The sequence below is a fragment of the Adiantum capillus-veneris genome, chromosome 5, assembly GCF_014529385.1.
Source record: "Adiantum capillus-veneris isolate H3 chromosome 5, ASM1452938v2, whole genome shotgun sequence".
NCBI lineage: Eukaryota > Viridiplantae > Streptophyta > Polypodiopsida > Polypodiales > Pteridaceae > Adiantum > Adiantum capillus-veneris.
This window is the reverse complement of record NC_140935.1, coordinates 92949171-92974761: the sequence shown is the minus strand read 5'-3', so window position 1 is coordinate 92974761 and position 25591 is coordinate 92949171. Positions and strand designations below refer to the sequence as shown.

At 47.2% G+C, this 25591-nt stretch overlaps 1 protein-coding gene across 2 annotated transcripts in view; it reads right to left on the bottom strand.

Moving 5' to 3' along the window:
- Nucleotides 1–25591, bottom strand: part of LOC147457741 (RING-finger, DEAD-like helicase, PHD and SNF2 domain-containing protein) — a 103917-nt gene continuing 78326 nt past the window's right edge. For both annotated transcript variants that reach the window (XM_086512564.1, XM_086512565.1), the window contains exons 16-19: nucleotides 24055–24275; nucleotides 2899–3050; nucleotides 2187–2403; nucleotides 1–862 (exon numbers count right to left, since the gene is read on the bottom strand). In XM_086512564.1, coding sequence (XP_086368690.1) covers nucleotides 560–862; nucleotides 2187–2403; nucleotides 2899–3050; nucleotides 24055–24275 — 893 coding nt within the window. In that variant the 3' untranslated portion in view covers nucleotides 1–559. The remainder of the gene's footprint in view (nucleotides 863–2186; nucleotides 2404–2898; nucleotides 3051–24054; nucleotides 24276–25591) is intronic.

The window sequence follows — 25591 nt, the reverse complement described above, 5'->3', positions numbered from 1 at the left end:
GAAATTGAAGAAAGATTTGAGTTTAAAACCTCTACATGAAACTCCAGTCTGAATTGAACATTGAAAGAAGTTGCATAAAATCGTAAACCAGCATTGGCTCTATCCATTTATATAAGGGTAGAAAATCTATGCCAATCTCCTGGGCCAACTACCTAATCATTTAAATCAATGGCTGTGAATAGAAGCCAGATAGGGAACCGAAGCTAGCACAATGTTGCACAAATGAAATAATGGCTTAGCCTACAGAGGACAGATCAGACAAGCTATATTCACAACAGATTATAATAGCCTATACAAAATGTCTCTCCTAGAAGCCGTTAAACGTAAGGAGCAACTTAAACAACTGAGTGGACGGTGTGCATTTGCCACCTCGTGTGGTGCCCCTGTTCTCTTTCAAAGGAAAAAGGACGGCACCTTTTGGCTGTGTATTGCTTATCGAGGACTTAATCATGTAAGAGAGAAGAATAAATACCCAATTGCTCGAATTGATGAAATGCTTGACAGATTGCATGGGGCAAAGACGATCACAAAAATTGATCTTGGGTGGTTTGGAAACGATTCATGCTTCGCTTGACCTTGCGGCATTCTGAGCTTGCCGCAAACGTGCCTCTGCAGCTGCTGCAGCTGCGAGTGAAGGAGGCAACTCCCTCAAGTTCACCGTGCTCGAGCTCGGTTCTGTGTCTCTGGCTTCTGTTTGAATTGATGGTTCATCAGTCTCATCCTTGAACAGCATCTTTAGATCCTTTACCGTCAAAGCTGCTACCTCTTGATTACTTTTCCTTCCCATGGATGCCCTTTGATTTGGTAAATTCAATTTCTGCTGTCTAAGCTTGTAGATACTCTCCTCTACAGTATCCTTGATCTGCAAAAACAAAAAAAAGTGAAAAGTCACAATGGTCTACATAAGGGCTTGAGATAAATATTGGACTCTTATGTCTTCGTGGCGCAACCGGTAACCGAGGGCGCCCGTACACATAGCACCCCCCCCCCCCCCCCCCCCCCCCCCCCCCCCACAAGGCATACAAGTCTGTGCAAGCAGATGCCCAACAACGAGCTGCGTTTAGTTGAGTGGTAGAGCACTCGCCTTTGAAAGCCTCTGCACAGGTTCAAACCCCATGCGTGAATAAACACCTTTTTGGTGATCGAACACCTCCTTGTTTTGGGCATTTAGCCCACCTTGAAAAAAACCAAGGCATGAAATTTGACCGGCAACCGGCTTGACCGGTTGCCAGCGCACCATGTGGCGAACTCTAGAGGGTGCCACATGCTCTGGAGTTCGACATTTAGTAAGAGCCCTACATAAGAGGAAGAGAAAGAGTGTGTGACCAGCCCAATGCTCCCCTTTATAGAATGTCAACTTCTCTCTCACAGTGGCCTCCATATACAAAAGACAAATGCCTATTCATGCCTCTCTTGCAAAAAATAGGATGAAAATAAGTTCCCCATCATTGACTTGCCATGTGGCACTAATCAACAAGCTTTATCCAACGATCCACAGTTCTCCCAAGAGTTCAATGCTTTACTAAGGCCTTCCGTAGGCCAAAAAAGAAAAATAACGAACTAGGTAGCTCGGTTGCCAAAAGCAAGAAAAAAAGAATCTAGTCACACAACTTAATGGGGAAATCCTTGCAATAGCTTTATCATTCGCAAAGCTGCTTATTATGAATCAATTGAAAACAAAGCCTTGTAAAGAGGCGACTTCGAGATTCAGAGCTTTCAACATCAAGCCTGTAGTAACCACTTGATTTGAAAAATGCAGGAAGATCATCACTTAAGCTGAGAAAATGCATTCCTCTATGCAGGACTTCAGAAAAAGTTCTAACATCTTATAATCCCAATGAAGCCCGCTGGAGCATAGAAAATATATATAAGAGCCTCATATAGTCAAGAGGACTCGTACTACCAACTTCGAAGATGGGCAACCAAAAGAAAACACCCGACCACATCAACAACTATCCCGAAGTCCTCTATGTGCTAAAAAGAGGAGACAAGCTAGGAACACTTTTGCTGAGCATAGACCACTTTCAGGTAGCCTACAACTTGTCAAGATTTGGGTATATAAAGATAGATCGACAGCCAACAGAAGTTTGAAATTACAAGAACTTGATAACATAATGAAAACAAATTTTCCTTAGATGAACCAAAAAAACTACAAAAATTAAAAGATTAACCAGAATGTTTCTTACCAAGAATCTATGCACAAAAGTTGCATGTTCTTGACCTATCCTATGAATACGGTTCACTGCTTGAGCCTCAGCACTCGGATTCAGTAGTGGTTCCACCAGTATAACATGTTGGGCTTCTGTCAAGTTGAGGCCATTTGCACCATGCTGGATCAACAGAAGGAGAACCTTGGCTGCTTCATTTTCAGCCTTGAATTTGCAAATGGCGCTGTTTAAGTGCCTGCCCAATATCATGTAAATTTTGCTTACTATCATCAATTGATGACATCTTTATCTTCAGACCCTTTTTGACACTATCATACTTTTTGCAATGCTACACAGAATCTTTGAAATTATCAAAAGACACCATAACACATTAGCCTGAAAAAACTGCATCTTCCTATCCCAGATAGATGCCCTCTTTCAAGCCTCTTGATTTTAAGACTAAAGCTCTTGTAACACTATGCTCACACTTGCAAGAGGAGAACTTCCTAGGCATTTTAGGGGAAAACATTCCATATAATCTACTGATGGAAACCCACGGTAGAATCCTGCACAGTATTACATTATATGACTATCAACCTGTTTTTAACTTGGACTTGAATATGAAATACATAATGGTATACATGTGACAATCTTTACAGTCAGTGTAAGCTCCTTATTCTGCATGATCCAGATATGTCAAACATAGTAAATGCTGAAAAAAAATTGCATTTCCTAACTAATCAAATTTTACCTTTGACCTTTGGCTCGAACATAAGCGACCTTATTTGCTGAAAGTGAATGCTCTACAACATCAAGGACGTCATTCCACGTTGAGAACACAAGAAACCTTGAGCTTGGATCCGATGCTTGTACCCACAAAATTCTTCTCACAACTGCTTCCATCTGTCATTTTTTCACTACCCGATTTAAGAATCACCACTTTCTTGTTACAGTTGATGAGATATTGTAAAAGAAAGCAATATTCTTTAACAGTCACATTACATCATCACAATGACAGTGTAAGGAGAGACGACCTAGGCACTTTGATACATTCTCAACCCCCCCCCCCCCGCCCCCCCCACCCCAATTTTTTTTCCCGAGAAAAAGATCCTTCCATTAGTTAATAAAACTGCCCATAGGGCTACATCAAAAGCATGGGGAGACTCTCCCAGTGAGTAAACAAAATATGTACAATGAGGCTAAATCACAAAATGGGAGGAGGAAAGAGCCACACAGGTGGCTGATAGTGCCATCCTTGCACACCTTGGACCAAGGTGAAGAAAGGCCCTAGGCGCCAGAGTCGCAGGAAAGCCTCTCTCCACTCCCGCATGCAGTTGGAGCTGCCCTGAATTCTCTCGAACTGACCCCTGAAAGTATGGATCAACTCCAGCCAAAAGTCACGAATAGTCTCCGCCAGTGGGACAGGGCGAGCCTCGAAGACGCGGAAGCAACGGGCCCGCCAAATGAACCAGAGTGTCAGGCCGCAGACGAGCTCCCAACACACCTCTCCCTCACTGCACCACTCCAGGGGGGGTAAGCTCTGTAGCAGGCTGAAGTGTAGGTCGACCCCCCTGATTCACTATCATCCTGCTGGTGGAAGATAGCTCAAACTGGAGCGCAGGGCCCGTCTACCAACTTATTGGAACTTGGCCGAGGGGCCCCAAACCGTTTAAATAAAGCAGACCTACAAATTGCGTAAGGGTTGATGATGTGGCAGCACTGTATGGATATCTGCGGAATGCGCTACAGCTTTTGGGGCGTCATTTTTTGGTCCAGTTGCTATTAGGACTGTTGCTTTTCATGTACTTGCTTTTGGGATAGGCCCAGGGCCTTCATAAGTGTGCCAGGGCTTAACTTCTCAGCAGACTGGCTTGGGAGCACTAAGAGAGAGGACCCTCGGACATTGTACTCTTGCAAGGAATAATAAAGAAATACCAGAAGGGGCGCCAGTCTTTGGGGCCAGTGCATCTTGGCTCGGAACTCCGCTGTGCCGTCCTCTTCTCTCTCTATATATTCAAGTTTATTTAGTTGTTTGCAGTTCCCTCACGTGAGCAGTTGATCTTTGACTTGGACTGTCCAAGTCTATTATGGTGAGCCACATTGGGCGTTCAGGAAGCCCATGAGGCAACCATGAGCTTGCACAGTAATCCATTGGGCCCTGCCTGGCACAATAATACCTCTCACCACAATGGACTACTGCCATGAGTCCGCAATAGTCATACATACACCTCCCTGGATACCTCCAGGCCTGCCTCCAGGCCCAAAAGCAACTGACCAAAAGGTCTCATAGCAACCATGCAAAATCTGACCACAACGCCGAATGCGGCTCTCATAAAGATGGAGCTCCTAAAGCAGAACAATATCAATCATACCACCTATAAGGCATCACTGAAGCTCCTGACAAAAGCGGCCCCTCTGACACTAAATGGGGCCCACCTAACCCTGCACATTTCATGAGACAATTCTCGTGGGATCCGTGAGAAAAGACCGATGCCACAACAACAGCCAACCTCGCTATCTTCGAGGCCGGCTTGGATGGTGTGGGCACCCCAAGTCTAGGTTCTGTGTCACAAATTGTTGACGTGTCAAGCCACTGAAGAACGGAGCCGACTTGCCGACTGGAATTCTATTTGAAGTATGTTGCGGTCCCGACCCCAGACTTAATAGCAACTCCCACCCTTGCCTCATCGCGCATCGAGCCCGCTCCCGTCTTCACCGCTCATGTCTTACAGGGCATAAGCCAAAAAGATCACTTGTAAGAGAAGGATCCAAGATTTGTTTCGAGCTGCTGTTTTTCTTAGGTGCAATGTCATGCAGTGGTGGAAGTCTGTAGTTGCCAAGCCGCTAGGACTTGGCAAGCTTTCAAGAAACTTTTTGCCCGAAGTTTATGGTTTCTGATAGCTTCTGGCAGAGTGGGGTATTCTGAAATGCTTGCCACAGAAACCCTAGCAGAATACGACTTGAAGTTTTTGGACATCTCTCACCAGGTGTCTCTTGTCAAGCTGATAACCTTGGAGGTCCGGTGTGATTGCTTTGTCTTGGGACTACCATTGCCGCCAGAGGAACACTGTCTATCCAGTTGACTTTTCCAGCTCGACTGATGTCGAGATTGCTTTTTAAGTTTGAGTTCTGTTTGATAACTTGTTTGGTGATCCTATTTGAAATTTGTTTAAAATGGATGGTATCTGTTTTGAACCTGTCTTGGTGCAGATTTAAATTGTTTGACTTTGGTTTTAATACTGGTTTCATTGATTGATGATTATACTCTCGGATGGAGAAGTGAGAACTGCTGTTTTAGTATTGTTTGAACCTCGAAATGACGCAAGCCGATGTCTGCTGGGGAGCGTTTCGTTGTATGTTTGAACCTCGAAACGACGCAGGCCGATGTCTGGGGAGCGTTCCGTTGTATGCTAGAAAACCTCCGAACGACGCAGGTCGATGTCTGGGGAGTGTTTGGTTGTATGCTTGAACCTCCAAGCGATGCAGACTGCGATTTGGAGAGCGTTTGGTTGTATAGTCCTCTGAGCTCATAGCCCGAACCTTTTTAGGTTATTTGCGGGGGGAGTGACGAGGTAGTCATTGAGTAGCTTCATACCGCAAACTGTTTGGTCTCGGGGGAGTGCTAAGCGGCGCTGTTCGTTGTGTCTTGTAACATGCATATGTGAGCATTTGTGTTGCATTGTGATGTGCCAACCACTAAATATTCCTAATTGGATGAGATTGCCCGGCTATGCAATTTTAGTGCATCAAGACACCCATGCAAGATCTGGGTGTGATGGCTAATTTTACTACTCTCCAATATCAAGAGTTTCGATCTGGACAAAAGGAGAAGCCAACTCCTTGATCAAAAGAGTCAAAAGGAGAAGCCAACTTGTAACAAACTGCTGACGTGTCAAAGCCTAAAGAACGGAAACCCTAATTTCTGCCAGAAACCCTAACTGCTGAAACCCTAATCTAAAAACCTAACCCTAAAACCTGCAAACCCTAACCCTAAAAACTGCAAAAACCCTAACCCTAACCCTAAGGGCAGCGTGGCAGATTTCCAAAATTTACGATGGCATGATGACGTGGCAGGCTGTACGGATTTCCACGTTTTGCATTGGCTGATGACGTGGCAGGCTGTACGGATTTCCGTGATTTACGCTGACAGCTTTTTGGCTTTGCTTTTGGACCAGAAGCTTTTAAGTTTGAAGGCTTTTTACTGTAAACTGCTTTTTAGGCCGAGGGCCTTTAAATATGGGGTTAGGGCTCATTCCCTGGCATGCTTCAGTACGAAAGTCTCGAGTACTGGCTTGTACTGTGTTGATGCAATATAAAGAAATACCGAAAGGGGCGCCAAGGTTTGGGGCCAATACTCTTTGGGGTGGAATTCCGCCACTCCGTGTCGCGTGTCGTCTCTCTCTCTCTCTCTCTCTCTCTCTCTCTCTCTCCCAGTTCTGTTGTTATTGAAGTGCTAAAAGTCTGTTCAGTCTGTTCTTTTCTATTGGCACGTGGTGCCCGTCTTGTGACACAACTCCTTAACAAAAAGAGCAAACTGATTGTCCCTCAGAAATTTTTGAGCTAGCTTGAGTTGTTTTGCAGATATGCTGTAATCACGGACGATTACTTTCTTTCAAGAAGGGGGGATGTCACAAATTGCTGACGTGTCAAGCCACTGAAGAACGGAGCCAACTTGCACATCCCAGCCAAGGGGCCTAACCCTAAGTGAAGAAGCAAAAGCAGCAGATTTCCGCAATTCACACCGGCTTGCAAACGTGGCAGATTGTACGGATTTCGCGCTAGCATGCTGACATGGCAATCTATACGGACTTCCTCGATTTGCGTTGCTACATGGCCATTGTACGGACTTTCGTAAATCGCACTGGCAGCTTTTGGGCATCTGCTTTTGGACCAGATGCTTTGAGTTCGAAGGCTTTTCATGTAAACTGCTCTTGATGGCCAAGGACCTTTAAATATGAGGCTAGGGCTCATTCTTTGGCATGCTTCTATACGAAGGTGCAGAGGATGGAGTATCGGCTTGTACTGTGTTGATGCAATCTAAAGAAATACCGAAAGGGGCACCAAGGTTTGGGGCCAATACTCTTTGGGGTGGAATTCTGCCACTCCATGTCGCGTGTCGTCTCTCTCTTTCAGTTCAGTTGTTATTGAAGTACTAAAAGTCTGTTCAGTCTGTTCTTTTCTCTTGGCATGTGGTGCCCGTCTTGTGACATTCTTTCGCGCCACGAGAGAGATTCACTTAAAACACTTCAAAATTCAAGAGTCGACACGGCCCGACGTAGTTCCGTGCCAAGAGAGATTGGCCCCAAAGACTGACATCCCTTTTGGAATTTCTTCTTATATTAATCTTTGAGCAAATTACAACTCCCACGGGTCCTCAGCTCTCAGACTTTGCGTCCAGATGCTCTAAGAAGTGAGGCCCTTCGGCCTTATAAACTTACAAAGGGATGCTAAAAGCAAAGCCCCAAAATCCATAAACTCAAAAGCAAAGTCTTCCAAAAGCATCATGATCCAAAAACTACAGGAAAAGCAGTCAGCGCAATTTTTGTACGGATGTCAGCGCAAAAAGCGGAATTTCGCACGTTCTGCCACGTTAGCCCTGTCAGTGCGATTTCCGAGGCCCGTTCGGCCTGCCTAGTCAGCGTTCGTAGAGTCTGTCTACAACGTCACTGTCTGTACAGTCTGCCGCCACGTCAGCACTCTGTACGGACATAACTGCCACCTCATCAATTTGTGACATACCTCCCTCTTGAAAGAATTGTGATCGCCCTCGATTCCACCTGCAAAACATACAGAGGCCATAAACCATTTCAGTAGACAGTGACTCTAAGTACCGACGCACTAGACACAACACATCTAGCACTTGTACAAAGACGACAGGCACATCACTGCACATGACATCATAGGACATCACATGACAAATCAATCACACAAAAATTGATTCCAAATCTGAGACAATGATGCCAGCAACGTATTTAGTAACCGCATCTAGATTCATCTCGGACCTCACTGACGTCGGATTAACTAATCCTTAATGCGATCATGTCTATAGAGATTTGTACAACCGAAATGCTACAATCATTTCGTCTTTCAGTTCCTGCACTCAAACAAGTCACTTGAGAGAGTACAAATCATTCATGTTCAATTTCGGGAATTCCATTTCATAAAGTCAGACAACAGAATACTATCAACACAGCAATATCCCTAAAACCCAAAGGGATATCAGTGACTATTCAATCTAGGTAATCTGTGACAAAGGAGTGGAGTGACTCCCCTCTTGTGCAATCCCTCTTCATCAGATTCAACCCTACTGATCTGCGGGATCTCTGGGAGTAGATGCAGCTAAACCGAATGCTTCAAGGTAAAGTTCCAAAATCTGAGGAGTATCTGCTAGGTCCTACTCCTCCATCCACTTCGCATCTAATGCCGGATAGTTCTTGAGGGCGAACTAGAAACACCCTCAAAGTGTACGCGCTTCTTTGTCTTTCGTGCATTTGCAAAAGCAAACTTGTGACCCAAGTAGCCAGGGTAGTCTGCTCCTCCAATGTGTCACTTCGGTTTCTTCTTGGTCTTCATGAGTCGGTTAACTCATCTTTCTACCACTTCGTCAAGCTCATCTTCCGTATACACCCGTGGAGCAAGTGTTTTCTTCAATGCCGGCTTCAGGGGTGAGTCCATGGCCGTACGCCAGCCAAAATGCACTTCGTCAATCTGGTGCTTGGTCAAAAATTTCGCATACTGGGGATCTTTTGAATACCGGAGCATCTATCGAGCACAGGCATCAACCTCCTGTTGATGCTCCATCTCCATTCGTTCATGTTCCGTAGGCGGGAATGGCCCATATTCTTCTCTCGAGTCGACAGAAGGTGGGCGTCGTCCATTCAAATCTTCCGTGCTTTCACTAGAACGTGATTGGTCAGGTGCAACCGTTTGCTTCTTGCGGGATTCGTCGACTAAATCCATGAGTGTCGTGGTAGAAGGGATTGGATTCTCCCTAGAAGGAAAATCGACTGAGCTCTGATACCACTGTGATGACAGACTAGGACACCCCAAGTTGGGACTCGGGCACGACACACAAGAGAATACTTGAAATCACTTATCACAGTTAGAGAGACAGAGAGAGATGACATGGCCAAGCGTAGTTCCGTGCCCAGAGGTATTGGCCACAACATCTGGCGCCCCTTTCGGGATTTATTTTTTTATATTAATGCTTGAGCAAAGTACAATGTTTGAGGGTCTTCTCTGCTCAGTGCTCCCAAGCTAATCTGAGAGAGGGAGAGACCCTGGCAATCAATTTATAGGCCCATGGTCTTTCAAAAGCAGTTACATGAAAAGCTACAGGTTCCAAACGCATCAGGTCCCAAAAACTGGAGCTAGGGCACCTTCCATAATTTGCGGAAATCCGTACGGATGCCACGTCAGCTGTCAACGCGATTCGCGGGGCTGTCTGTACAACCTGCCACGTCAGCAATACTTCGCGATCTTTTTTCTTTTTTACAGCTTATGTCCCCAAGGGCCCCATCGGACGGGACTACCCTATAAGTTGGAACAACTTATAAACTTTAGATCTGTCCGTTTCCAAATGGGTCTCGTTTAGGTAGACATGCCATGTCATCATTTTGTGACACCACACTTGGGTGATTGAAAGGTTATACCATTTTCCTCTTTTTATAAGCACCCACACACACACACCAGAAGAAGAGAATTTCAACGTCGTAGGAAACTATCCCAAGAGACCTTAAAGATCTATTCGACCAGGAGAGTTGAACTCAAGACGTGTTATTCAAGAGGGAAATGGCATACCCAATCTACCACACTTGGGTGATAGAAAGGTTATACCATTTTCCTCTTTTTATCAAAACACACACACACATCTGAGAAGAAGACAATTTTAACGTCGTAGGAAAGTATCCCAAGAGACCTTAAAGATCGACTCGACGAGGAGAGTTCAACTCAAGACCTATTATTCAAGAGGGAAATGGCATAGCCAATCTACCACACTTGGGTGATAGAAAGTTTATACCATTTTCTTTGTTTTATTAGCGCGCACACACACACACACATCCACACACACGCCCGAGAAAAAGAGAATTTTAATGTCGTAGGAAACTATCCCAAGAGACCTTAAAAGATCTATCCGATGAGGAGAGTTGAACTCAAGACCTGCTATTCAAGAGGGAAATGGCATAACCAATCTACCACACTTGGGTGATAGAAAGGTTATACCATTTTCCTCTTTTTATTAGTGCACACCCCCCTCCCACACGAGAAGAAGAGAATTTTAACGTCGTAGGAAACTATCCCAAGAGACCTTAAAGATCGATCCGACGAGGAGAGTTGAACTTGAGACATATTATTCAAGAGGGAAATGACATACCCAATCTACCACACTTAGGTGATAGAAAGGTTATAGCATTTTCCTCTTTTTATTAGCACACATACACACACCCACACACACACACCCGAGAAGAAGAGAGTTTTAACGTCGTAGGAAACTATCCCAAGAGACCTTAACGATCTATCCGACGAGGAGAGTTCAACTCAAGACCTATTATTCAAGAGGGAAATGGCATAACCAATCTACCACACTTGGGTGATAAAAAGTTTACACCATTTTATTCTTTTTATTAGCGCGCACACACACGCCCGAGAAGAAGAGAATTTTAACGTCGTAGGAAACTATCCCAAGAGACCTTAAAGATCTATCCAACGAGGAGAGTTGAACTCAAGACCTGTTATTCAAGAGGGAAATGGCATAACCAATCTACCACACTTGGTGATAGAAAGGTTATACCATTTTCCTCTTTTTATAGCACACACTTACCCCCTGGGCACACACACCGGAGAAAAAGAGAATTTTAACGTCATAGGAAACTATCCCAAGAGACCTTAAAGATCTATCCGACGAGGAGAGTTGAACTCAAGACCTGCTATTCAAGAGGGAAATGGCATAACCAATCTACCACACTTGGGTGATAGAAAGGTTATACCATTTTCCTTTTTTTATTAGCGTGCGCGCACCGCCCCCCCCCCCCCCCCCCCAACACACACACACACACACACACCCGAGAAGAAGAGAATTTTAACGTCGTAGGTAACTATACCAAGAGACCTTAAGAAGATCTATCCGACAAGGAGAGTTGAAGTTAAGACCTGTAATTCAAGAGGGAAATGGCACAACCAATCTACCACACTTGGGTGATAGAAAGGTTATACCATTTTCCTCTTTTTATGAGAGAGAGAGAGAGAGAGAGAGAGAGAGAGAGAGAGAGAGAGAGAGAGAGAGATGAGATGTTATATTAAACGTCTTCAAAAGGCCAAAATGACCTATGAGACCAAACTGATACAATCCTCGTGGATCGAATACAATGTCTGGGCACAAGAGAAAATAAAAGCTAAAATGAACATGAGTGTTCGAGGATGTCCGACATCGGGCGCTGTTCGAGGATGTACTGCATTGATCGCTGAAGAATATCTTCAATGTCCGTGCTTGTAAATAGTCGTATTGAACGTCTCCAATGCCGTGTTAGAATAGTCTTGAACCTCTGATGGAGCCTCCATCGATGTCGTGGTGACCCTCGTAGATGCAGGCGTCTAGCTGTCCAATCTCAATGGCTCTGTCAATCAATATACCTCTGGTATAGGCCGAGTCTCAATGGCTCTGTTAGTCAATATACCTCTAGTATAGGTGGACTTTGAAGTCTGTTGTGAAGCTTGCTAATCTAACTACCGAGTCTCTGCTCTAAAGAAACCAGTGATTTCCCTCTTGAATAACAAGTCTCGAGTTCAACTCCTCGTCGGCTAAATCTTCAAGGTCTCTTGGGATAGTTTCCTACGACGTTAAAACTCTCTTCTTCTCGGGTGTGTGGGTGGGGGTGTGTGTGTGCTAATAAAAAAAGAGGAAAATGGTATAACCTTTCTATCACCCAAGTGTGGTAGATTGGTTATGCCATTTCTCTCTTGAATAACAGGTCTTGAGTTCAACTCCTCGTCGGCTAGATCTTCAAGGTCTCTTGGGATAGTTTCCTACGACGTTAAAACTCTCTTCTTCTTCTTCTTCTTCTTCTTACTATCTAATCTCCTGAGGAGACTCTCCCTGTGTCTACGTAGCTCTAGCAAAAACAACCCAAGGCATCTCTGATCCTGATATCTCATGACTCTAGCCAGTGGTCCAAAGCCCTCTCTAAATAGAGAGTGAAAGCGGCCTCGTATCTCATAGTACACTTGACAATGACATGTATGACGTAACTATGTCTCGGGCTCTACATGACACAACCAGCAAATCCTGGCCTCTACTGGTACTCTCCTAAATCTACCAAACTTGATCTCTAGCTGGTGCGATGATGGACACATCTGACCAATAGAGAGAGAGAGAGAGAGAGAGAGAGAGAGAGAGAGAGAGAGGTGGGCTGGGTTCCATGGGCTGGCATCAGTGTTGGACGTATGAACGGCCTGCACTTTGTAAGCCATGTGGATTTATTAAATGAAGCCTATCCTAAGCTTATATGGGTAGCGTAAGCGTAAAGCATAAAGCGGCAGCGGCAGCGGGAGAGAGAAAAATGAAATGTTATATTAACGTCTTCAAAAGGCCAAAGTAACCTATGAGACCAGAAAGTTACAATGTGGTGGATCTGATACACAGTCAGAGTCAGAGTAACAAGATGACAAAAATGAAATGACAAATGTCACAATAAAATACTATGGAATCCTAAACTACTAGGTGTGAACTAAGCAGCTAGCTGGGATAGCTAGATCACAAGAGATCCAGCATCGGTCGCTGGCGGATCTCATCAATCTCCTCCATGGTCAGTAGTCTGACCGGGCGTCCTGCATGTCGAGCCAAAGTAATCTGAATCCTCTGATGCAGCCTCCGCCGATGCTGTGTAGTCCTCCACAGTCGTGGGCGTCTGGATCTCCCCAGCTCAGTCGCTCGGTCCATCAGTGTGCCTCTGGTGTGAGACGACGAGCTGTGCTGTGGTAGTAACTCCTCCAAGCGTCCAGTGGGCAGCTCTAAAGAAATCTGTGATCTGTCTCTGAGACTGGCTAGCCTTTCCTCTCATCACGCTCTCTCTGTGTCTGCGTAGCTCGAGCAAAAACAAACCCAAGCATCTCTGATCCTCGTACTGCATGACTCTGGAGAATGGTCCAAAGCCCTCTCTGAACAAGCAATGGAAGCGGCCTCGTATCTCGTAGTAGACGGGGCAGTGGCATGTGTAGTGCAACTCTTTCTCAGGCTCGATGTCACACAGGGGGCATGTCGTGGCCTCTACTGGTACTCCGCTGTATCTCCCAGTCTCGATCCGCAGCTGGTGTGAAGATGTGCGTATCTGGCCGATAGCACATCGTATCCCATGAGACAAGTGGGTGTCCATGTATCTGGGCCTCGTCACAAAACCATCAACCGTGAGCTGGAGGAGATGCTCTCTGTAGAAAGCCATCTTCGTGCCCAGCTCCTGTGCTGGCTGTATCCATGTCCTCTTGGTGTCTAGCTGAGTCACGTCCTGGCGAATGAGCCTGGTGATCTCGGACTGTGTAAGAGTCAGAGAGGGTGCATCCAGTGAGTACTGGAAGGGAGGCAATCTGTCTATGCTGAACCCATGCGCCTGAAACCATGATGTCATCTCCCCATACCAGCATGCTGTATCTCCCTGCATGGTTAACTGTCGAGAGGACTCGAGTGCAAGGCGGGCATATCTGTCTCTGGGAAGTTCCCACATGCGGTGTATGAAGGAGACAGATCTGGTGAGCGCCTCAACCACTAGTGGGGGGGCAGCTAGCTCTGCTCGAACAATAGCACGTGGTACTGAGGCCTTGGCTCTAATGAGCCGCGAGATCATAGAGACCAGAGGCTTCTCCATTCCCCCCATCCATCACTGCGGCCTGTCCTCCCGTGATGATCCAATGAAGGTCCCCAAATCTCAGCTCCATAAAGCAATGCAGAAGCCACCAAAGTGTCAAAGAGCCAAAGCTTCGTCCGAGGCTCCTGAAACTGAACCTGTGAACACATCCTTTCCAATCTACCCAATGCTGCATGGGCTCTGGTCAGTCTAGTCTCTGCTGCCCTCCTCAATGAAAATGCTGGCCCACTAAAAACCACTCCGAGGTAAGTGTACGCATCTGTATACTCCACATTCTCCTGGCCGTATGTGAATGCTGGCGCTGACCTCCTGATCCACTGTGGGGTGGTATTAAATACCATGACCTTGGTTTTACCAAGGTTGACGGACAAACCACTTTCCTGAGCAAACCTACTCAAAGCATCCAAGTGACGTTGCATCCCCTCCGGAGAGTCGGAGATCAACACAATATCATAACAATAATGGAATCCATGTCCCTGCCAGCTGTGCACCTCTATCACCATCTCTCTCAATGTAGTCAGAAACCTCATCCACATACATACCAAATAGAGTAGGAGAGAGTGGGCAGCCCTGCTTCACCCCAATAGTGGAGTGAATCGGTGTGGATAGACCCTCTGAGGTGAGTACCTGCCCCACTACTGATCTGTATAATGCCATGACCCCCCAAATGAGCTCTGTGGGTACTCCCATCTACTGTAATCAGCGCATCAATCTAGCTCTAGGCACTGTGTCAAATGCTTTGCGGAAATCCACAAAGCTACAATAGATCCGTCTCCCGCGCAATCTACCCTCCTCAATGATGGCTCTGAGTGTCAAGATATGATCAAGAGCAGAAAAACCCCTCCTGAACCCTACCTGCCCGGCTGCGCGTATCCCCTCCCTCTCTGCCCATCTACCCAGCTGCTGCTCAAGAATAGATGCGTACAACCGTGCCAATGTGTGTCCAATCATGATAGTGTGATAATTCCCAGGCTCCATAGGGTCTCCCGACTTGAAGATAGGTACAATAGTAGATAGGCTCCAAGTAACAGGCAAGCCCTCACACATGGCACGGTTAAACATCACTGCTAGAAGCTCTGCTAGTAGATCTCTGGCATGCGTGAAATGCTCAGCCACTAAACCATCATGATCGTGTGCTCTCCCAGTCCTCATCTTGTCAATGGCCTTCCTCACTATCTCCGCGGTGAAAAAAGCACCTGTGTGTGGGCATGGATCGGGAGGGTCGGGAAGGGGGGGCTGCTCAGGAACTGTGTACAGAGATGATGCGTACTGGCCCCAGTCCTCTGTAGAAGTGATGGCGGGGGGGGGGGGGGGGGGGGGGGGGGGGGGGGGGGGTGCTCCTGAAAGAGCCGCCATGCCTCACGTGAGTCCTGACTCAAGAATAGCTGATATAGATCCTGCTCTAGCCGAGCCAAAAATGCCCTCTTCTTCCGCCGCACTAGGCGTCGGAAGTCAATCTGTGATCTGTGAGTGATGTCCCCCAAAAGCACCTCCCTCTGAAGTCTATCTCTAGTGTCCCGGCATTCCTCATCATACCAACTGTTCTGGGGCATGCTCCTCGAACGGCGTCTCTGCTCAGGCTGGGTATGTGGGTATACCTCTGCTGCTGCATCATGTAGTGTCTGTGTCAATATAGTAGTAAGCTCCTCCAGAGGTCGCCCTGGCTCCTCTGTGCATAGGCGTCTGTAGATCCCATCTATGTATACAGAGTCTGTCTCCCGTGTGAAGGTGTAGCGAGTAGGGGTTGCTGTCCGTAGCCTGTGTGCTACACTAAACTGAAAAGAGATGGTCATTGACACAAGAGCATGATCCACTGCCACACCAACAGGTCTAGGTCCAACCGTGAGATCCTGGATACTAGAGATGAGGGTCGGCTGTGCCATGACATAATCCACTGTGCTGGCTCCATGTTTGTGTGGAAAGCATGTAAAACTCCCTGAAGCGGGAAATCTCTGTAGGCCATTCAAGATGGCCAATCCATGTGCAGTCCCCATGTCTATCAAGTGTCGTCCATACTCAGTGTGTTCTCCATCTTGTGATAGTTTGGATAGGCCCGTCTCTGCAGCATCCAACTCTCTCAGCATCTCCTCTGAAGTATCATAAAATACTGTCTGATGATGGGCAGTCCTAGCATTGAAATCCCCTAGAATGATGATGTCACCATCTCTAGAGAACTCCCATATGTCATCATCCAAAATAGAGAAAGGGGACTGTCCTCTGGGTGGTGCATACACTGACGTGCTCGGGGGAAAGTAGCAAATAGCAATGTAAAGATATCTGTCTGTCTCAGCTCTCAGTCTCACCCACATGTACCTAGCTTGCTCATCTCTACGGGCTATATGTATCAATGGCTGTAACTCCTCCCTGAATAACACTGCCACTCCTCCTGATCCCCGCCCTCTATGCTCTGATCGTGTCTCCTGTCTATAGGCAGTCTCCCATCTATATCCACTGATGTGAGGCATAGACTGCCCAGGGGCCTGATGTGTCTCAGAGTAGAAGACGATGTCTCTTCCCCTGAAACTATCCTCAAAGGCGCCCACATCAAGTCGCATAGATCCATTACAATTCCACGTGGCAACTTTGAGGGTGGTCCCATGGGTCTCGCACTGTCATGCGGAGCGCCGCTCTACAATCACAACCCGGCCATCTCTGTAGAAGGCCATCTTTCCCTTCTCCCTTGCCACTTGAATCTCTGGCATTACCTCTCTCATATGTGCCAGCTGTGTGAGAGGGAGGTCATCTCCAAGGAATATGCCCGTTTTCTTTAGTGTAGGACGCTTCTTCAAGAAGTCCTTCTTTGCCTCCATGGATGGGAAACGGATGATTAAAGCTCTCCCTTTTGAAGTCTCCCCATTGCCTTGTGTATTCTTCCCCACCCTCCATGCCTTTGTATGAGTAGCCTCGCTACCCATCATGCGGAGAAGTTCTTCAACTTCCCCTTCCACATCATCTCGGTCTTTTAGACCGGTTACTCTTATATGCAAAGCTCTAGTTTTCCTTCGCTGTTCTTCTTCTAGAGTCATGTTGATGATTGTAGGAGTGGGGATAGATGTGGTTTCTTTCCCTTTGCCTTTCTTAGCGACTTCTATCCACTTCTCGGCCTCATCCGCCTTCTTTTGCGTCTTCGTGATCACATCCATCCACGAAGACGTCTTTACCATCTTTTGTTTCTCCTCCTCTTTGATCATCCGTACCTGCTCTTTGATCACCTTGATTTCCTCTACTACCGAAGGCTGGAATTCCCCCTCCTCTAGTCCACTGCTCGCTCTATCAGCAAGTTTTCGCTTGAGAGCTGAGACCTCTTCTTTAAGTGCTTTGGAGTCCGCCTTAAGTGCTTGTAGCTCTGCGTGCAGGTCCTCTTTCTCTTTCTTCCACTGCGCGCCTTCGTTGAGAAACATTTGAAGAAGGTTGGCCTTCTCTTTCCACCATCCCTCCATATCTGCTTTCCAGTCTTTCATCTCCCTCTCCATTTGTGTAATCCGCTTGTTTGTAAGCACAAAGGTTGCCTTCGGATGGGGTTTACACACCGGCGAAGCAGTCATTACCTCCATCAAAAATACAATCTGCACTTCTGACTCAAAAAAGGGATACAGTAGGGGATCGGAGCACCGCGGCTCACCCTTGCCAAAAAGGTACAAAATGTGGGCTCAGGCCCCACTCGGGAGACCGGCCGAATCCTCAAAAATGCTAGACACTCTGGCTCAGCTGAGACCAGGTGGAGTATGCAGTCAACCACAACCCCTTGGGGGTACAGTGCATTATCAGCCCGCTGTGGGCCCCTGCAATGGAAACCAGTAGTGGAAAGGGGGGCCTTGCACCCGCTGTTTAGCAACAGGCCTGTCCCCTCTGCTCGAATCAAGAGACGCAGCCCAGCTGGGTCTGCTCCCAGCGCTGCTGCTGTTCTGGCAATACAATAGCACGCGGCCCCCTTGCAGGGTTAGCTCGCAGCCCTGCTGTTCAGCCTGCTCAAATCCCCCACAGAGGGAAAAGGCCTATCGCCTGCGTACCTGCGACCTGCCTGGTATAGGCGCACCCTTGCTGCCTGCTGCTTCGGACTGATGTTGAAGAGAGCGCAGCCCCAAGCTATTCGCTGCCCCAATACGTTACTGGTGTGGGCAGCAGCAGCAGCAGCAAGTGAGCACGCTACAGACCAGCAGCCATCAACGCGCGAGAGAGAGAGAGAGAGAGAGAGAGAGAGAGAGAGAGAGAGAGAGAGAGAGAGAGAGAGAGGCTGCAGACCGAGCAGGGAATACACAGGGAATTCACCTGCGCGAACGCTAATTTTGGGCGTGCTGTACCTGCGCGAACCCTAATTTCGGGCCTGTTGTACCTGCGCGAACCCTAATCTAGGGCCTGCTGTACCTGTGCGAACCCTACCTCTTGGTCTGCTGTACCTGCGTAGGGTGCGCCATAGCTTGCAGCAGCCATCAACGCGCGCGCGCGCGCGCGCGAGAGAGAGAGAGAGAGAGAGAGAGAGAGAGAGAGAGAGAGAGAGAGAGAGAGAGAGAGAGAAATGAAATGATATATTAACGTCTTCAAAAGGCCAAAATGACCTATGAGACCATCAGATACAAAGTGGTGAATCTAATACAATGTCTGAAGTACAAGTACAAAAAGTACTGAAAGTAAAAATGAAAACTCAAATGAAGTGTGAAATGTGAAATGTGAAAATGGAGAATAGGCCCTCAATGACAATCTGGGTGTCGTGCTAGAATGCCTCTAATCCTCTGCTGGAGTCTCCGTCGATGTAGTGTGCTCCTGTGTCTCGGTCGTGGTCGTCTTGATCTCCCGAGCTCAATCGCCCTGTCAATGAGGGTGCCTCTGGTATGAATGCGGGTACAACCCTGTGCTGGTGGTTGGTCTCTTGGCTCCCTCGATCCAAAGAAGTCTGTGATCTGTCTCTGCGACTGTCGTACTCCATGTCTCCCCAACAGACTGTCTCTATGTCGGTGTAGCTCAAGTAGATATAAGCCAAGGCATCTCTGGTCCTGATACCTCATGACTCTATCTAGGGGTCCAAAACCCTCCCTGAATAAGCAATGGAAGCGCCCTCGTATCTCATAATACACAGTGCAGTGGCATATGTAGTGTAGCTCTGTCTCTGGCTCTCTAACGCATAGTTGACATATCCTAGACTCTGGTGGTATCCCTCTGAATCTACCCGTCTCAATCTCCAGCTGGTGTGAGGATGTGCGAATCTGACCAATAGCACATCGCAGACCATGAGATAAATGAGTGTCCATGTAGTTCGGACGAGTCACAAACCCATCCCCTGAAAGTTGGAGAAGATGCTCTTTGTAGAAAGCCATCTTCGTATCGGCTCTACCCATGTCCTCCTGGTTTCCAACTGTATAAGATCCTGACAAATGAGTCTAGTGATCTCCGTCCGTGTGACTGGTAGGGAGGGTGCATCCAGGGAATACTGAAAGGGAGGCAATCTATCCATGCTGAGACCATGCCTCTGAAACCATGAGGTCATCTGTGCATACCAACATGATGCATCTCCCTGCATCGCTAACTGTCTAGAGGACTCAAGAGCCAGTCTAGTATATCTGCCTCTATGTGTATCCCATAGTCTGTGCATAAAGGACACTGATCTGGTAAGAGCCTCAATCTCTATAGGAGGGGCGGCTACCTCCGCTCGAATAATCGCATGTGGTACAGAGGCCTTGGCTCTAATCATTCGGGATATCATAAATACCAAGGGTCTCTCCATGTTCCTCCAACTGTCATGATTCACAGATGGTCCCCAAACTTGGACCCCATAAAGCATAGCTGAAGCAACCAAAGTATCAAAGAGCCATAGTTTTGTTCGTGGTTCTTGAAACTGAACTTGCGAACACATCCTCTCTAGCCCTCCTACTGCCACATAGGCTCTGGATAGTCTAGTCTCTGCTGCTCTCCTCAGGGTAAACCTCGGTCCCGTGAATAACACCCCCAGATATGTATATTCATCTATGTACTCCACAGTGTCCTGGCCATATACGAGTGTAGGTGCCGATCTCTTGACCCACTGTGGTGTGGTGTTAAACACCATAACCTTGGTTTTACCAAGGTTCACAGACAGTCCACTATCCTCTGCAAAGTTGTGCAATGCATCCAAATGTCTTTGCATGCCCTCTGGCGACTCTGACATTAACACAATATCATCAGCATATAATAATAAAGGGATCCATGTCCCTGCCAGCTGAGCGCCTCTGTCACCCTCTCTGTCAATGTAGTCAAAGACCTCATCTACATACATACCAAAAAGTGTAGGGGACAAAGGCCACCCCTGTTTCACTCCAATAGTGGAATGAACAATGTCAGAAATCCCCTCAGGAGTGCGTACCTGGCCAGTCTCACTGAGCCGTATAAAGCCATGATCCCCCATATGATCTCTGTGGGTACTCCCAACTTCAGTAGCCTGTGCATCAATTTGGCCCTCGGCACTGTGTCAAATGCCTTGCGGAAGTCCACAAAGCAACAATACATCCGTCTCCCATGTGCCCGACCCTCCTCAATAATGGCTCTGAGTGTAAGAATATGGTCCAAAGTGGAGAAACCCCTCCTGAATCCAGCCTGACCTGCTGCTCGTATGCCCTCATTTTTTGCCCATTTACTCAGTTGCTGTTCAAGAATGGATGCATACAACCGTGCCAATGTGTGCCCTATCATAATAGTACGGTAGTTCCCTGGTACCGTGGGGTCCCCTGCCTTGAAAAGAGGTACAATAGTAGATAATCTCCAGGACTCGGGTAGTCCCTCACACATGACACGGTTAAACAACCGCGCAAGAACCTCTGACAATAAATCTCTAGCATGTATCAAGTGCTCTGCCACCAAACCATCATGATCATATGCTCTCCTAGTCCTCATCCTGTCAATGGTGTTCTTCACCATCTCAGTGGTAAAGAAGGTACTAGTGGTTGGACATGGCTCTAGAGGGTTTGGTAATGGTGGTTGCCCAAGTACTGTATATAATGATGCTGCATATTGACCCAAAATCTCGGGAGAGGTAATCACTGGAGGAGGTGAGTGCTCATGGAAGAGACGCTAGGCCTCACCTGAATCTCGGCTCAAAAAGAGCTGATACAAATCACGTTCCATCTGGGCTAAAAAGGCCCGCTTCTTCCGTCGCACTAAACGCCAGTATACCGTGTGTGTGCAATCCTCCGTGGTGTCTGAGAGACACTATACTGGAAAGAGACTGAAAAAGTCAGGAGAGCATGGTCCACTGCTACTCCAACAGGCCTAGGGCCCACACTGAGATCTTGAATATGAGAGATGAAGCTCGGCGAAGTCATGACATAGTCCACTGTATTGGCCCCATGTCTGTGTGGAAAGCATGTGAATCCCCCAGACGAAGGAAAAATCTCTAGACCATTAAGTATGGCCAGACCATGCGTGGTTGTCATCTCCATGAGATATCTCCCATACTCTGTGTGCTCTTTATCCTGTGAGTGTCTGCCAAGTCCCATCTCCGATATATCCATCTCTCTAAGCATCTCCTCCGAGGTATCATAAAATACCGTTTGGGAGTTGGCCGTCCTGGCATTAAAGTCTCCCAAGAGAATGATATCTCCATCTCTAGAGAACTCCCATATGTCATCATCAAGTATAGAGAAAGGGGATTGCCCTCTAGGTGAGGTATAGACTGATGTGCTAGGGGGAAAGTAGCATATAGCAATGTATAAGAATCTGCCTGTCTTAGCTCTCAGTCTCACCCACATGTATCTCGCCTGGTCATCTCTCCGGACAATCTGTAATAGCGGCTGCAACTCTTCCTTGAATAAGACTGCTACCCCTCCTGAACCTCGACTTCCATGCTGGGATCTAGAGTCTGGCCGACAAGCTGTCTCCCATAAATAGCCAGTCACACTTGGCATCAACTGTCCAGATTTTTGATGTGTCTCCGAGTAAAAGACAATGTCTCTATCTCTGAAGCTATCTTCAAAGGCACCCACATCCAGCCTATATGATCCATTACAATTCCATGCCGCCATCCGAAGCGTGGTCCCATATGTCTCGCACCGTCATGCTGTGCGTTTTTCCAAAACCACTACTTTCCCTCCTCTGTAAAAGGCAATTTTTCCCTTCTCCCTTGCTGCCTTGATCTCTGGCATCAACTCCTGCATATGTGCTATTTGTGCTAAAGTAAGGTCATCCCCCATAAATATTCCAGTTTTCTTAAGTGCTGGTCTCTTCTTTAGGAATTCCTTCCTTGTTTCCAAAGTTGGGAAACGCAAAATAAGTGCTTTCTCCTTGACGTTTCCCTTCTCATCCACTCCCTTCTTTCCTACTCTCCAAGCACCTGTGTGCATAGGTTCCGGGATGCCCATGCGCTGCAAGAGTTCCTTCACTTCGTCTTCTACATTTTCAGTGTCTTTGATACCAGTAATACGCACATGGAGGGCTCTAGTCCTCCTCTTCTGTTCCTCCTCAATGGTCATATTGATGATGGTAGAAGTCTGTGCGGCTTCTGGCATCCGGGCCTTCCCTTTCTTTCCACCTTCGATCCATTTTTCTGCTTCATCAACTTTCTCCTGTGTTTTAACAAGGAGCTCCGCCCATGAGGAAGCCTCTTTCGAGTTTTGTTCTTCTCCTTCGCGCAGAGTTTTCACCTGCTCCTTAATATCTTCGAGCTCCTTTAACATCGAGGGCTGATTTCCCCCTTCCGTTTTGGGCATAATTTTGCAAGCTGCAAGTTCCCCTTTAAGCTCTGCAATCACTGCATCTTTTTCCTTCATGCATTTTTCCATATTGGTTTTCCAAGATCAAAGCTTGTAATTGCCTCATCCAACTTTTTCTGCATAATACATTCCATTACATTCACTTCTGCACGCATTAGAGCCTGCATCTCCCCTTTCACAGATAAATACATCTCATCATGCCTACCAAGCATCGCTTTATCTAATTCTTTCCTCATATCTACATACATAGAATTCTTATAACTATCTGCGTTTGCGTACATCTCTTCCCTGATGTCATCTCTCATAAAGCTGAGCTCAGATTTAATCATCACTTGAACCCTTTCCATCATTAAATCATCTTGGACTCTGACGGTTTTCCCTGCTCGCAGTGAGCTTGGCGAGAGTATACTATCTCTGTTCCTCCGCTTGAAAGTCGCTTTCATTTTTTGTGGGGTGGTGAAGCCACTTGCATCACCATCCTCGACTCGTTGGTCCATCAGCGGAGGTCTCGCCTCCACCCTGGTTGGCCTCGCCCTAGTCACCAGGTACTCGCCCTCGTCCTGGCTGACTCCTCGCCCCTAGCCCCGGCAGGCTGGTCTCGTCCCGCCCTCCTGACACAGGACCAGCAGCTTGCCCAGGCCTAGCAGCTCGCCCTTGATCAGGTTCAGTGGACCCTCGTCCAACAGAGAGAGAGCTCGCCCCCTCGTCCCTTGTCCAGCAGGTTGGCAACGCGACTGCTCGCCCTCGCCTCAGCCAGCTCGCCTTCGCCCGCAATCCTCGCCAAGAGCCTGCTCGCCCTCGCCCTCGCCCTGAGCCTGCTCGCTCTCGCCTCAGCCAGCTCATCCCTCAACCAGTAAGTTGCCCTCGCCTCAGCCTGCTCGTCCCTCGTCCACAGCAGGTCGCCCTCGTCCCTCGCCACAGCAGGTCGCCCTCGTCCCTCGTCCACAGCAAAGGTCGCCCTCGCCACAGCAGGTCGTCCTCGCCCTCGTCCACAGCAGAGGTCGCCCTCGCCCTCGCCACAACAGGTCGTCCTCGTCCCTTGCCACAGCAGGTCGTCCTCGCCCTCGTCCACAGCAGAGGTCGTCCTCGCCCTCGTCCACAGCAGAGGTCGCCCTCGCCCTCGCCCTCGCCCACCAACTAGAGAGAGAGAGAGAGAGAGAGAGAGAGAGAGAGAGAGAGAGAGAGAGAGAGAGAGAGAGAGAGAGAGAGAGAGAGAGAGAGTTACATTTCCTTCACAATACATGCTTCAGTATTTTAAGTCCAAACAAAACTATGTCTCATTTTTGTTTAACTTTACAAACATTAAATTTGAAGAAAAAGCTGCTGCTTATTAAAGGCAACGGTTAATGCCACACACCATGGAACATATAACCTTACCTTAGTTCCATATGAACCATCTACATCAATGGAACCCTCCTCGCTGGATTCTTTACTCTGTAGTTTGTTTATACTCAGAGAATATGGTGTTTCCCCCAATCCATTGTCGATGAAAGCGATGTTTTCCATAGGCGTATGATATCTGCAGGTGGGGCAGGCAATTCGTTTTCTTTCTCTTTGAGAGGCTATCTCACCGTTACCCTCCGCAATTGTCATCAAACCTGCATAAAATAGTACCTTGGAAGGAAGAGTTATCCAGAATATCTTTGCAATGGAGAAAGTATGAACACTACCTTGATGCAGGCCTCCCCACAAGCAATCACCCCCCCCCCCCCCCCCCCAAAACATGCCACACACACACACACACACATTTTTTAACACAAGTAATAATAACCTTACTCAACCTCAGTCCATGTGTGCAAAGTAGAAAACAACCTTAACAATTTACAAACCCATTCAAGTGGAATAAACAGGATATGGCACATTCAAGCACTACTATCCAAAGCTACCTGCACAGTTTTGGTTGCTAGATATATTGAGGTAGATGGGTTCTATATTTGGCATTTCATTTATGTAGTACAGACCCAAACATCCCAAACATCTGTGCTATCTATAAAGGTGGCTACCATCCCTTCCCAAGAATTTCCAAATACCATGACTTTTGAGTGGAAAGGAGTGCTACACTCCTAGAGGATCATGGTTACGGGCGGACCGAACCAATAACTTAGATGTCATGAGATGGGGCATCTAGTGAGGGATTTCCCTAGAGGGCGACAACAGAGACAGACTGGTTGCAGGAGGGGACGGCCCCTACAGCCACAACCGACCCAGCAAAGTTCTGCACAACAACAATACCCCGTGGGACAACATGATAGAGATCAAAGGGATCGGAGTCAGCGGCAACAAAGTGCTCAGTAGCAGCACCCTGTTGATTAAATACAAAGACGGAGACAGAGAAACAATTAAGTAGATAGACAGGGGCAGGCACAGCCTATCCTTGTTTACAGATGGGTATTAAGACAGAGATTGGAAGAGGTAAAGCACTCATGTCCTGTATGCACATATTCACATAAAAAGACTCCATAAATGGCACCATAATGCACACACATGAGCAAATGCTTCTATAGGTAGCATGCCCGCTCCCATCTTTGGTTCTTGAAACATCAATAGGTCTGAGAAGTCTGGTGATAAAGGCAAGAAGAAGTTGAAATGTCATTCATGTAGGCCTCGCATAGCATGCACTATTGGGGGTGAGTAGGAGACAAGTCTCCTTGCTTTGATGGGGAAATTGACTATTCAGCAAGTTTTGCAACACCATCAGCTGCCCCGATATCCGAGATCTTGCATGCCCAATTCTTTCGTGTGGTCCATCAAGATATACAGATGTTTCTTTGAGGAGTGGTCCACTATGTGTCGACATGTTTTTCTTGCAGTTGTCGGGAGGGTGCCATATTTTTCTTGGTCTAGAGAAAGCACCCATGATTAGATTCTATATAATGTTTTAGCTACGGCTACAGATACATGAAAATGATTTTTG